The sequence below is a fragment of the Spermophilus citellus genome (assembly GCF_964194105.1).
Source record: "Spermophilus citellus genome assembly, chromosome: 17".
NCBI classification, from domain to species: Eukaryota; Metazoa; Chordata; class Mammalia; order Rodentia; family Sciuridae; genus Spermophilus; species Spermophilus citellus.
Window position 1 is genome coordinate 10,228,520 of NC_138199.1, and position 12,507 is coordinate 10,241,026.

The 12,507-nt window shown below is 41.5% G+C and overlaps 1 protein-coding gene across 2 annotated transcripts in view; it reads right to left on the bottom strand.

The window, feature by feature from the left end:
* Nucleotides 1-12,507, bottom strand: part of DNAH9 (dynein axonemal heavy chain 9) — a gene marked incomplete at both ends in the record, with an annotated part of 338,928 nt that overhangs the window by 152,936 nt on the left and 173,485 nt on the right. For both annotated transcript variants that reach the window (XM_081272229.1, XM_081272228.1), the window contains 3 exons: nt 1,937-2,176; nt 2,847-2,949; nt 5,198-5,363. In XM_081272229.1, the coding sequence (XP_081128355.1) occupies nt 1,937-2,176; nt 2,847-2,949; nt 5,198-5,363 (509 nt within the window). The remainder of the gene's footprint in view (nt 1-1,936; nt 2,177-2,846; nt 2,950-5,197; nt 5,364-12,507) is intronic.

Sequence of the window (12,507 nt, forward strand, 5' to 3'; positions counted from 1 at the left end):
ACAGCTGTGGCCAACACAATAGGACAAGAAAAAGAAATTAAAAGATTTCAGGGTTAGAAAGAAAGAAAGAAAACTTTTACTTTTAAACTGACACCATGATTGAAAATATAAGTGCAAACATAATATTGAACAAAGATACAAAGTGACATTCACTAACATTCTATTTGCATTAGGTTAAAAAATAGGTCAAAATGATGTATTGTGTTAAAGTCTAGACCATATTGAGGAGGAGGAGGAAAGAGTGAATGGAAGGAAGGAAGCAAAAAAGGTGCTTTGGAGATGCTGGAATGTTCTAAAATGTGATCCGAGTCATGGTTACATAGGTATAACCTGGAATTTCTTTATGGAAGGTTTAAATTATGAATTCAAATAGGTGTGATCGCTTGGTGATAATTAACCAAGATGGATGCTTATGGCTTGTGTGCTTTTCTGTCTGTATGCCATAATGTAATGAAAGTTCATTAAAAGGAAAAGGAAATTCCATTATCTCCCTTTGGCCCTACCCTTGTTATCTCAGCCTTTTTCTCTTTCTCATCTCTTCTCACTATCAATCATATATAAAATTGTGGAAGTCAGGAAAAATCACTAACCAGAAACTCTGACTTCTGGGATTTTTGTGTTTGACAGTAAGGCAAGCTATCAGCTGATCTTTATAACCCCTGATATGGTCAAACTGTCAGGCAGATAATTAAGGGCTGAGTAAATGTGAGCCTGTTAAGTACAAATTGTGCACCATCTCAGATGTGTGGCCCAGAGATGGGAACAGTGGTTAATGATTTCTGCTAATCACAGTCCTACTCAATTCCGTTGTGATTTGGATGGTGTGAGGGAAGCACAGAGAAGCACTTATTATTGCGACTTGGATCTCTAGACAGGGCCTGTCTCCTAACAGGCATTTGACCATCCCCTTCATCTCTCCCATCAGGCCTCAGACAAGCAGTCAGGAAGGAGGTGGGAAAGACAGAGGGAGGCTGTGGTCAAGCTCTGAGCTGGAAACTCCCCTCTGGAGGGCGAGGATGGGGGACTGTGAGGCTGAGAGTGCGATGTCCTCTCCTATGCTGTGGCAGGAGGTTGACAGCTGGCAGGCTGCAAAGAGGCCAGGCTGGGATCCAGAGCCCAGGGCGTCGCCACTCAAGCTGCCTGAATCAGACAAAGAAACAGGCCAGGGGAACAAGATATCCACCTGGATATCTCTGCTTTCTGGTTTCTCCTTGACATTGTACCAGGTACCATGAAAACAAAGTTGAAATAGCTGGTCTTTCTCCAGGAAGCCTTTCATCACCCCAAATTACCTGGATGGAGGGGCTGAACATTCTAGTTGTGGCTATCAATGCTGCTGCATGCCAGTTTTATGATCATGCTCAAGGGACTTGATTGCCTGTGTCACAGTTTTGTCATCTCTACATTGGAAATACAGTCCTTCTTCTGTATTATCCAGGGGAGGCTGGTTCCAGGACCCCCACAGATACCAAAATCCATGGATACTCAGGTCATTTATGGAAAATAGGATAACAGTGTATATAACTTAATTTAAATCATCTCTAGATTGCCTGATATGATGTAAATGCTACATGAATAGTTGCTGTACTCTATTGTTTAGAAAATAGTGATAAGAAGAAAATACTTTCTACTTTGTGCCATTTTCCTTCCCAAGCATACTGGAATCATTTATATGACCTTATCTCTGAGATGCTGAGCCTTCTTCAACCTAAAGGAACCAACTTAGGAAATGCATGCTCTTTTCTGAGGCATATTGAAGTTCCAAATAAAACTCTGTTTTGTTGAGGTCATCCTCACAGAGGCCCAGGTGGAGTCTATGTTCAGGACTCCATATAAACTGCCTAAAAGTTTGGCATTTGCCATTTATTTTATTGATAATGGGAGCCCCTGGAGCATCCCTAAGACTCTTAGGGTGTCTCGAAGCAGGTGAACTCACCTGGAAGATGTTGGCAAAATCCCGGAGGTTAAAGATGTAGTGGAATTTGATGGCTGTGGGCAGGAATGTGGTGGCGATTTTCTGGTGGAAGGTGAGGGCCAGGTTAATCAGCTGGGGGATGGACTTCTGCAGGAAGGCTGGGAAGTGTCCAAGCTTCAGATGCTGCGTCAGGATGGTGCTGTAGATGGAGGAGAGGGCATCTGCTCCCGGGAAGGAGAGGACAAACACGCTGAAGTGACGCTGCATAGGAAGCAAAGACACGAGGTGGAGGCCGTGAGCTGGACAGACTTGATCACAGAATCAAAATCAGCACTTCGGGGCGAGCGGGGGCTGGGGCTGGGGCTGGGGCTCAGTGGCAGAGCACTTGCCTAGCACCCGTGAGGCCCTGGGTTCGATCCTCAGCACCACATTATAAAAATAAAGGTACTGTGTCCATCTACAACTAAAAATAAGTAAATAAAAAATCACCACTTCTAGACTAGGAAAAAATAACGGAGAATTCTTAAAAGCGCTCAAAATGCTACATCTTGGTCACGTATTTCACACAACCCCCAAATTTAGGTTGAATGTAAAATGATTGGGGGAATCAATGGCTGTGGTGGATCTTTGATCAAAGATGGGTACACAAGGTAACAGGAAAACAGAGTCCAAATCTGAACGTGATACCAAGTGTCCATATGACCTCTGAAGTTGCCCCATCTCAGGAATGAAGGAGTCGAATCAAATGAACCCCATGACCTCTTCTATCTCTAAAAGCTTTGTGACTCTGGGCCTAGGAGTTTCCCTGTCCCACTAGAAATGCATGTTGGCGTCCTGATTAACCATTTTGAGAGGCTGAACAGTAATCACTTCTGAGTCCTGATAAGGTGATGTTAGGACCACATACCACTTTACTTGGTGGCCACCCTACCTGAAGCCGTGGGTTGATGGTGAAGCTGCCGGCCGTAGGATTCATGCAGGAAACATATTGTACATTCATGACCTCCTTCAGGGACAGCTTGCTCCGATCATACCTGGAAGATTCAGAAAATTCCAGTGAGAGTTGTGGGAGGGCCTGTGCAGGTGAGCATTGCAAGGAGTTAAGTAGGATGTGCCCTATCACTCATACGCTTGGGTAGAAAAACAGACAAAACCCAGATCCCCTGATGGAGATGGAGACGAGATAAGTACCTAACACAAATTTCTGAGAATCTCTCTAGAAATCATATCGAAAAAAAGAGATAATAGAACTGGATTAAGAGAGACGAGGCAAATCAGGGGCATGTGGTAGCCCAGGGGGCAAAGGAAGCCCATATTTCCAAAAGGAGAGTGTGGTCATCTACACCAAGTGCAGAGAGAGTAAGAAAGACAGAACTCCAAAAGGGCCGCTCTGGTTTTGCAAAAAAAAAAAAAAAAAAAATTAAATAAATAAATAAATAAATGCAGTGAGTGGTTCAGCAAGAAAGGCTCAGTAAAGTAGAGGGAACAGAAATCAGATAATGTGGGTTAAGGGGTGAGTGGGAAAGTAGGAAGTAGAAACAGACAAGAGAAGTTGGTTATGCAGAGGGAGGTAGACAGAATGGTAATCGAGTATGAGGATTGCTTTGTTTTTGTTTTTTTACAACATAGTAGAAGAAGTCTGTGCAAGTTCAGATAACATGAAGGAACCAGCAAAGAGATAGAAGACTAGTTGAGGAAGCGAGGATTTGGGGAGTGGGAGACAGCAGAGCCATGTCGCGGTGGCTAGTTTAGCCTTAGGTAAGAGGGAACAGGAGGGCAGAGCACAGGATGCAGGAAGATGCAGTAAGTTGTACAGATGTGGAAATAAGAAATGGAGTTAGTCTCAGTGCTGAGAGGGCCACATCACCCACTGAGGTGGAGTAGGAAGTTGGAGGTGTGAAAGTTGGAGATGGTGTGAAACGGATATTTCTGAGAGACACAGGTAAGACAATATAGTAGCATTTCCAGGAAGCTCCTACCTCCCCTTTAAGATTTGTGATCATGAATCTAAAGTAAAACTAGTTATCTTAACTACCTCCCCACCCACTTCGGGAAAGCCTCTGAAGAATGCAACTTCTGAAATGAGTCTTTTCCTTTCTTTTTTATTTTAAGTTATCCCTTGGGCTTATTTTAAAAACATTTTATTAACACGTATTAATTATTCATATTAATGGGATTCAGTGTGATATTTCCAGATGTACATACAGCAGGCACTGATAAAAGCCAACCTCTTGCCAGGTGTGGTGAATCATGCCTATAATCCCAGTGGCTTGGGACACTGAGGTCTACCACGCGGCCTGCGCAGTGGTTTCATTAATGAGGTTCTAGGCATTAAGTTAGTTAGAAGAGATCAAAATAAAACACACAGACCAGTTACCTTATTTATATTGCTAGGTCCGAGACGGCTCACCTCTCTGGTTCCCACCTCTAGCCGCCCAGCAGGGCAGCGAGGATTACTCAGGGCTAGCAGGAGAGAGAGAGAGCGAACACGCCGGGGAGTAGCCTTTTATTTGGGGAACAAGAGATTCAGGGGAGAATTCCATCCAATGAAGGTTGAGGAGGGGCTGTACTCCAAGGTCAGGGTCAGTGATTGGGTCCCCGGGATCAGTGGTCAGGCACACCCCCACACGGATGGGCTGTCTCATCAGGAAAGGGTCGGGAAAGCTTCGACAGAGCCAAAGCGCCTCAGGCCCTTAACGGGAGTCACCCAATCACGTGTCAGAATGGCTCCCCACACTGAGGCAGGAACATGGAGGGTTCAAAGCCAGCCTTAGCAATTTAGCAAGGTCTTAAGCAAGTTAGCAAGACCCTGTCTCAAAATAAAAACTAAAGAGACATGGGGATGTGGCTCAGTGGCTAAGTGCTCCTGAGTTCAATTTATAGTACAAAAAAAAAAAAAAAAAAAGAAAGAAAGAAAGAAAGAAAGAGAAAAAGAAAAGAAAGAAAAAATTCAACCTCCATTTCCCCATCTTTTGCTCCCCCAAAACAGACACCTTTTGCAATGTCTAGCCATTACTGAGATGAGTTTTAAAGAAATAACAGGTTTCTTTCTTAGCTGAGAGAATAGTACATCCTCTGGCCTAATTTTCACTCGGACCTATGTGTCCTTGTTTGAAAGAGTACTCCAGAGGAACAGAGAATCCTATAAGGAGTGTGGCTGACCCCTGAGACTCTCATCTGGCCCCAGAGTGGAACTGAGATTTGCTATTTCATCCCAAGAGTGAGTGGCCCCCAAGCTGGCCTTACGTTTTGCCCCCCCTCACCCCTTGCCTGTCCTCTTACCAGTGCCCGTAATCTAGATGCTGCCTGATGACAGTGTGGGGCTGCACTGTCCCATAGGCGTCCACCTCTGGCATGTTCATGTCATCGATGAAATAGACAAGCTTCTTGTTGCCGGGAGGGCCATAATTCCTGCCAGCCTTCTTTTCTAGAGGTTTCTCCAGGACAGCTGAGGAGAGATGCAGTGAGTGAGAGAAGGAGGGTCAAGCCTCAGAGGCCACTACTGAGACAGCACAAAGGTTGAGAATGAGACATGGGCGTTGCACGTATAGGATGCATGTGTGTGCAGACACCCACACCCACACCTGCTGGTACTAGGTTCAGGCTTTCCACAGGACCAGAAGTGAAGTGGAGATTACTAGGCAGGGATGATGACGACACCTACCAGGTGTTGAACGTCTTACTATACAAGTGCTGTGCTAGGTTTCAACCAATACTTATTATCTCATTTAATTCTTATACATGACATTAAAGTTTCCCATTTCAGAAGAACTAAGCAATGCTTCTAAGGGAGAGCCTAGATACAAACCAGAACAGTTAAACTTCAAAGTTCCTGCTTCTCTCTGGCTTAATATTTTCATTTTTTTTGAGATTAGGAATTGAAGATACCCTCATAGTCCCAAGGCCAGGTACCCCAGGAAATCTTCAAATAACTGGATCCTGAGTGGACCTGTTCTTTCCACCCAAGGTAGCAAAGGGGCTCCTATGCCAGGATTAGATCTAGCCCCTTCCACCACGAGGCTGTAAGAGAGGAACCGTTGGCTCTTTTGCCAACAGTTTTGCAGAGAGTTCACCCAGTGGTTTCCCAATGATATTCAGAGAATTTCTTGGATGCCTCCAGTGTCATGAATAGCCCCCTCCCCTGCCCTCAGCATTCTGGGCCCCTGTCACGTGCCTTTCTGGAGTCTAAGTGAGGAGACTTTCTTTTGGACTTGTTTCTTCAATTATCAAACCAAAGGGAAGGAATCAGCACAGTTTCCAGCCTGACCAGACTTGTTTAGAACAAACTAAAGTAACAGGGTGGGGAAAGATATCTTTTTTTTTCCAGTGAAGTAATTAAATATTTATAGATTGAAAGAACCAACACTTTTTTATTACAGCTGGAAGCGCTAGGAACTGTCTGATTTCTTCTCTTGAAAAACAAGTTTGTAAACAAGGAGGGAGTGTCAATAGACATAGGAAGGTGACAGATAGAAAGACAAGTTCCTTCAAGAAGCTTGAATATTCTAATTTCCTGGCCCTATGTTCAATTAAGTGTTGCAAATATGAATTAAATTTAAATTTAATTAGCATTCAATTAACATACGCTATCAACCAATTAATCACCCAACACCTTTGTACCCCCTAAAGATATAACAACTATATATGAGATCTGTCAACATAAAATGTAATTAATGGGCTGCCAAGGACATGCTTTGGGGAACAGTCCGGCCAACAGGAAATTCTCAATTTAGGAAGGCTCACTTTCTCCTCCTCCCAAGGCAATGATATTCAAATCAAGCCCTGGAATTAAGCACACCCTGTAATTTTGGTTGATTAAGCTCTTAATGCATCAAAAGAATTGTTCAGGAGAAAAAAAAATGTGTCATTTAGCAAGAAGTGGCCTTGGAGTGCACGGGATTATCTCAAACGGATGATGGGAAGTTCTCCAGAGAAACCTAGGAAAGGCGGACACAGTTGTGATCCCTTTTTCACCAAGTCTGCTCTGCATCGAGTCTGAGATGGAATGACATGATATGTTCTTTCTCCAGCTGCAACTGGAGGAGTAGGGAGAGTTTAAGTTGAGAAAAAGTTTTGCGGTTGAAGGCCTGAGGTAAGAAGCAACGTGACCTTCTTACTGCATTTCTGGCTGAATTCCGATCATCACAAACAAGTCTGGAGACCCCATTATACCCAGGCCCTCAGTTCATACGTATGTTCTTAGGAAATTTCTCCTTGAGACCTGTATGGAATGACTGAGTTCAGCCTGTGGCCACTTGAAGCAGTGCCATCTGCGCCACCAGGGTCTGTGATTTATTCATGCCATTCCCCAGGCTCCATGTGAAGAGCAATTGAATTTCCAAAGTGGATTCTCCTTTACCTCATGTCCCCCTCTCTGTGGCTATTGTCCTGTCTATCGGCTCTCACCTGATAGCTATGACATCCTCCCCAATGATCTCCCTGCCTTTCCTCTGGACTCCTTGCTCCACTGTATCCTCAAAGCTGCAGATGGGGTACCTTCATGAAGTGTGGGCCAGATCATGCCAGGCTCCTGCTTAAGGATCTCCATGACACCTCATCTCAGATGGAGAGAAAAGCCAGTCTGGTTATTTCTGTGTTTAAAACTTGCTTCTGTCACAATACCAGACCTTAAATTATACTACAGGGCTGTATTAACAAAAAAGGCATGGTATTGGTGCCAAAACAGACATGAAGACCAGTGGAATAGAGACAAACCCACATGAATACAGTTATCTCATCCTAGACAAAGGTACCAGGAACACACATTAGAGAAAAGATAGCCTCTTCCACAAATGGTGCTGGGAAAACTGGAAATCCATATGTAGCAAAGTGAAATGAGATCCCTATCTCTCACCATGCACAAAACTCAACTCAAGGTGAATCAAGGACCTAGACATTAGACCAGAGACCCTGTGCCTACTAGAAGTAAAAGTAGGACCAAATCTCCACTATGTCAACTTAGGAACTGACTTCCTCAACAAGACTCCTAAAATACAAAAAGTAAAATCAAGAGTTAGTAAATAGGACTTATAAACTAAAAGCTTCTTCACAGCAAAGGAAACAATCAAGAATGTGAACAGAGAGCCTACAGGATGGGAGAAAATCTGTAAATCTACACCTCAGATAGAGCATTAATTCCAGGATACATAAAGAACTCAGAAAAACTTAACACCCCAAACTCAAATGACCCAATCAATAAACAGGCAATGGCACTGAACAGATATTTTACAGAAGGATAAATACGAATGGTCTATATATATATATATATATATATATATATATATATATATATATATATATATATATATAAATGTTCAACATCTCTAGCAATTAGATAAATGCAAATTAAAACTACACTGAGATTTTTGTCTATAGTGAGAATGGCAATTATCATGAATACAAGCACAATAAATGTTGGCGAGGATGTGGAGAAAAAGGCACACTCCTATATTGCTGGTGGGACTGCAAATTTGTGCAACCACTCTGGAAAGCAGTATGGAGATTCCTTAGAAATCTTGGAATGGAGCTACCATTTGACCCAGTTATCCCACTCCTTGGTATATACCCAAAGGTCTTAAAATAAGCATACTATAGTGACACAGCCACATCAATGTTCATAGCATCTCAATTCCCAATAGCTAACTTATGGAACCAACCTAGATGCCCTTCAACAGATGAATGGATACACAATGGAATATTACTCAGCCACAAAGAACAATGAAATGATGGTATTTTTCCAGTAAATGGACAGAAATGGAGACTATTGTGCTAAGTGAAATAAGCCAATCCCCCCCAAAGGCCGAATGTTCTTTCTGATATATGGATGCTGACTCACAATGGGGGTGGGGGTGGGGGGAGGGGGGAAGGAGGAGTAGAGATTCACAGAATTGGATAGGTTGGGGGGGATGGGAATGGGAAAAACAGCAGAATGAATCAGACATAACTTTCCCATGCTCATATATGAATACACGACCATTGTAACTCCACATCATGTGCAACCACAAGAATGGGAAGTTATACTCCATGTATGCATGGTACGTCAAAATACACTCTACTGTCATGTATAAATAAAAAGAACAAATAAAAAAATTACAAAAACAATAAAACTTTCTTCTGTTTTTCTCTCCTATCGCTCCAGCCAACCTGCTCCTGATGTACTCATTGATTTACTGCCCCAGGGCCTTTCCTCTGATGGTTTCCTTCTGCCCGGGATCCTCTTCTTCCAAATGCCAGCACAGTTTGCTCCTTCACTTACTTATCCAAAGGCCCCCCTCCCTTTTTTTTCTGGTAAGACTTTCCTGGTACTCTATCCAAAAATCAACTCCCACCTCTCCGGGGCCCCTGCTTTGATTTCTTCATAATATCACCGATTAATATCTTATACCTTTTATTTATCTTGTCTATCATCTCACCTACCTCCTCCATACTAGAACTGAAACTCCATGAAAACAGGGATTATTCTTTTTTTTTTCTCCATATCTTGACCTCCAGGACTTAGAAAGTGACACAGAATAGAATGCTCAGAAATGAGTTGGTAAATTAAGGAATGAATGAATGCATTTCATTGTTAAAACAAGCCACATGAAATAGGCAAAGAAAGTCGTTATTTCTCTAGTGCAATGAAGGATGGCTTTAGTTAGTTGCTGGGACCAAAAGACCTCACAAGAACAACTTAGAGGAGGAAAGGTTTGCGGTGGCTCCTAGTTTCAGAGGCTCAGTTTGCAGTTAGCTGACTTCAGAGCTTTGGGCCTCGGTAAGGCAGAACATCATGGCAGAAGGGAAGCAGCTCAGGACATGGCAATGAGCAAGCCAAGAGAGAGAGATCTGCTCACCAGGGACAAAATATACACCCCAAAGGCATGCCCCCAGTGAACTACTTTCTTCAGCCATAAACAACCTGCTGCTTACGCGTATCACCAAATTAATCCACATCAGTGGATTAATCCACTGATTAGATTACAGCTCTCATAAACTAGTTATTTAATCTCTGAATATTCTTACATTGTCTCACACAGGAGCTTTTGGGGGATACCCCATATCTAAACCATAACAAGAACAAAGAGGCTAAGGCAGGTTTAATACCTTGCTGGAATAGAATCCAAGTGTTTAGATACTGATTCTAATGTGTCTTCATCTCACTGGGCAGGAGAGCCCACGTAAGCCCTCATGTCCCAACACTCTCCAAGCTGTTCCTGACCATTCTAGTCTCACTGGTTCCCTGCCTGTGAACTTGAGAGCAGTTCATTCATTCATTCATGCAGCACTACTAGGGACCCATCTGTAGTAAGTACTGGACATGGGCTAAACCACGAACCCCTCAAACAGCCCCATGATATATTTTCATTACCTCTGAAACCTCTCTTAGGAAATGAAAAAAGAGGTTTAGAGAAATTAAGGGATTTTATTCAAGGTCAAACTACCAAGTGACAAAACTTGGATTTTAAGCCAAGTCGGCCTGGCTGTGGGACTTCACGTAACCACGATTACAAATCACTTCTTAAACATTAATTACTGCAATATGGCTTCTGCCCTTGAGAAATTCTCAGTTTAGTTAATTCATTGCAGATTTTTTATAGATATTATTAATAATTAATCATGTCTTTTTTGCAAAGCAGGATTTGTGTACATTATTGTAATGCACAAACAATGCTTCAAACTATTTTCCTTTCATATTATCTAATTCTTCATGTGTTAAGACATTTCAGTCATATTGCAAGGGCTTTGTATTTATTCTTTTAAAAATAGTATACTTTTCATGATTATAAAATTTATACATATTCATTTAAGAGAGATTAGAAAGCATAGAAGAACAATGATGAAAGTGACAACTGGCCATAATTCTGTCACCTAGCACTTAACATTATTTTCAATGTTTTGGTGTATTTCATTCTAGTTGCTTTTTCCTGTTAGATTTTTTCCTCTACAAAACAGAATGAAACTGAATATACTGCTTGTATATGTTTTTATTTTTATTTAATATATTTTAAACCTTTTATATGATAATAAATACCCTCTTAAAACACAATTTTGTCACATTGTGTTTCAAAATTTGGATGCATCAAAATGTATGAAATTATTTCTCTATTGTCTGAAATGTGTGTTTTCAATTTTATTTTATTTTGAACCCCCTACAATTCCAAGCAGAAAGTCTTGCTCACTAGATGATAAATCATGGATAATTTAACTTTGGTGTGTGTGATCTTCTTTTTGGAAGACATTCAGTGACAAGAGAGTGATCTATCTGTAATAACGTAAAATCTCACTTTGAAGCTAAGAGTTTGATTATATCTTATAGAGTACTGTCTGGCCTTAGCTTTTAATGGACAGGTTACAGAGATTTATTTTATATACAGTTCCAGACATCTGAGCTCTTCTCTAATTAGTGTAATTAAGCACTCAACTATTTGTTGAACTAATAATTCAAATCACAGTTGGATGGCAAGATAATTTAGGATGAGCCCTTTCCCCTTACAACTAAACCATAAGCCCATGAATGCCTTAACCAAATTCTTTGTTTCTCCTTTTCTGTTGCTAAACTATTCTGTTTGTAGATCTTTGCAAGTTCTATTATTTTAAAAATACTATTTACATGTTCACAAAGAACGAGGAGAGATTAAAGTATCTGAAGAAACATAAAACAGGCCAATTAAAGACAAAAAAGGGATTGCAAAACAGCATGGAATGAGAGGAAATTTATTTGCACCAGTAATCCAGGATGACATACTGATTGTAACCACATAAACATTTATCTCACATTTTCCTTTATGAACTGCTTATTTGAAAGTCAGAACTAAATTTCTGTTTAATTAAAGTAACCATGTCGTCCCGGATTGCTGCTGTAAATCATATATGGATACTTACAGTATCAACTGAGACTTTACAGAAGTTATAGTGTAAAAGGACTTTGGATCATAGTCACCCTCAATGAAACCCAAGGGTGGACCACTGAATTGTAACTCAGTGAAAGGAATAAAAACACTGTAATTGTGTTTGTGGACTTCAGGGAAGCTGGTGGATTGGTGGATGCATACAAATCTCTGCCTCTCTCAACTGAAGATATCGTTGTTATTAATCTGCGGTTTGTGCATATGTTGGAGAGTAGTCAATCCAAGGTTTTAATGAGTCAAAAATCGAGTTTTTCAATAATGATTTGTTATAAATATTTGCTGTCAAAGAGCAAGATGGCCATGTGTCTACACACCAGATGTGCAGAAGCAAAGTTGGCATTCTATTTTGGAAAGGAAGAGGAACACCTTACAGCCTTATGAAAACAGAAGGTCCATTTAGCTTGATGGAGTAAGACAGCTTTGCTATTAACTCACAGGGTAACTCTGAGGGAAGCCAGGGAACACCTTGAAGCCTCATTTGTTCATCTTGTGAAAATGACAAGTATCATCAGATCCGATGATGGACAGAATGCCGAGCCTCATTCTCTTTGATGCCTTTTCATCTGGGGCGCTCATGTGACACAGTTGAACAGTAAGACACAGGTGTAAATCTATGAAGTTCCTGGAGAGATATCATTTCTTGACAGGCACATTATTTTTCTTCTTTATTTCGCCCCCCCCCCCCCATTTTGAATGCAGATGTGA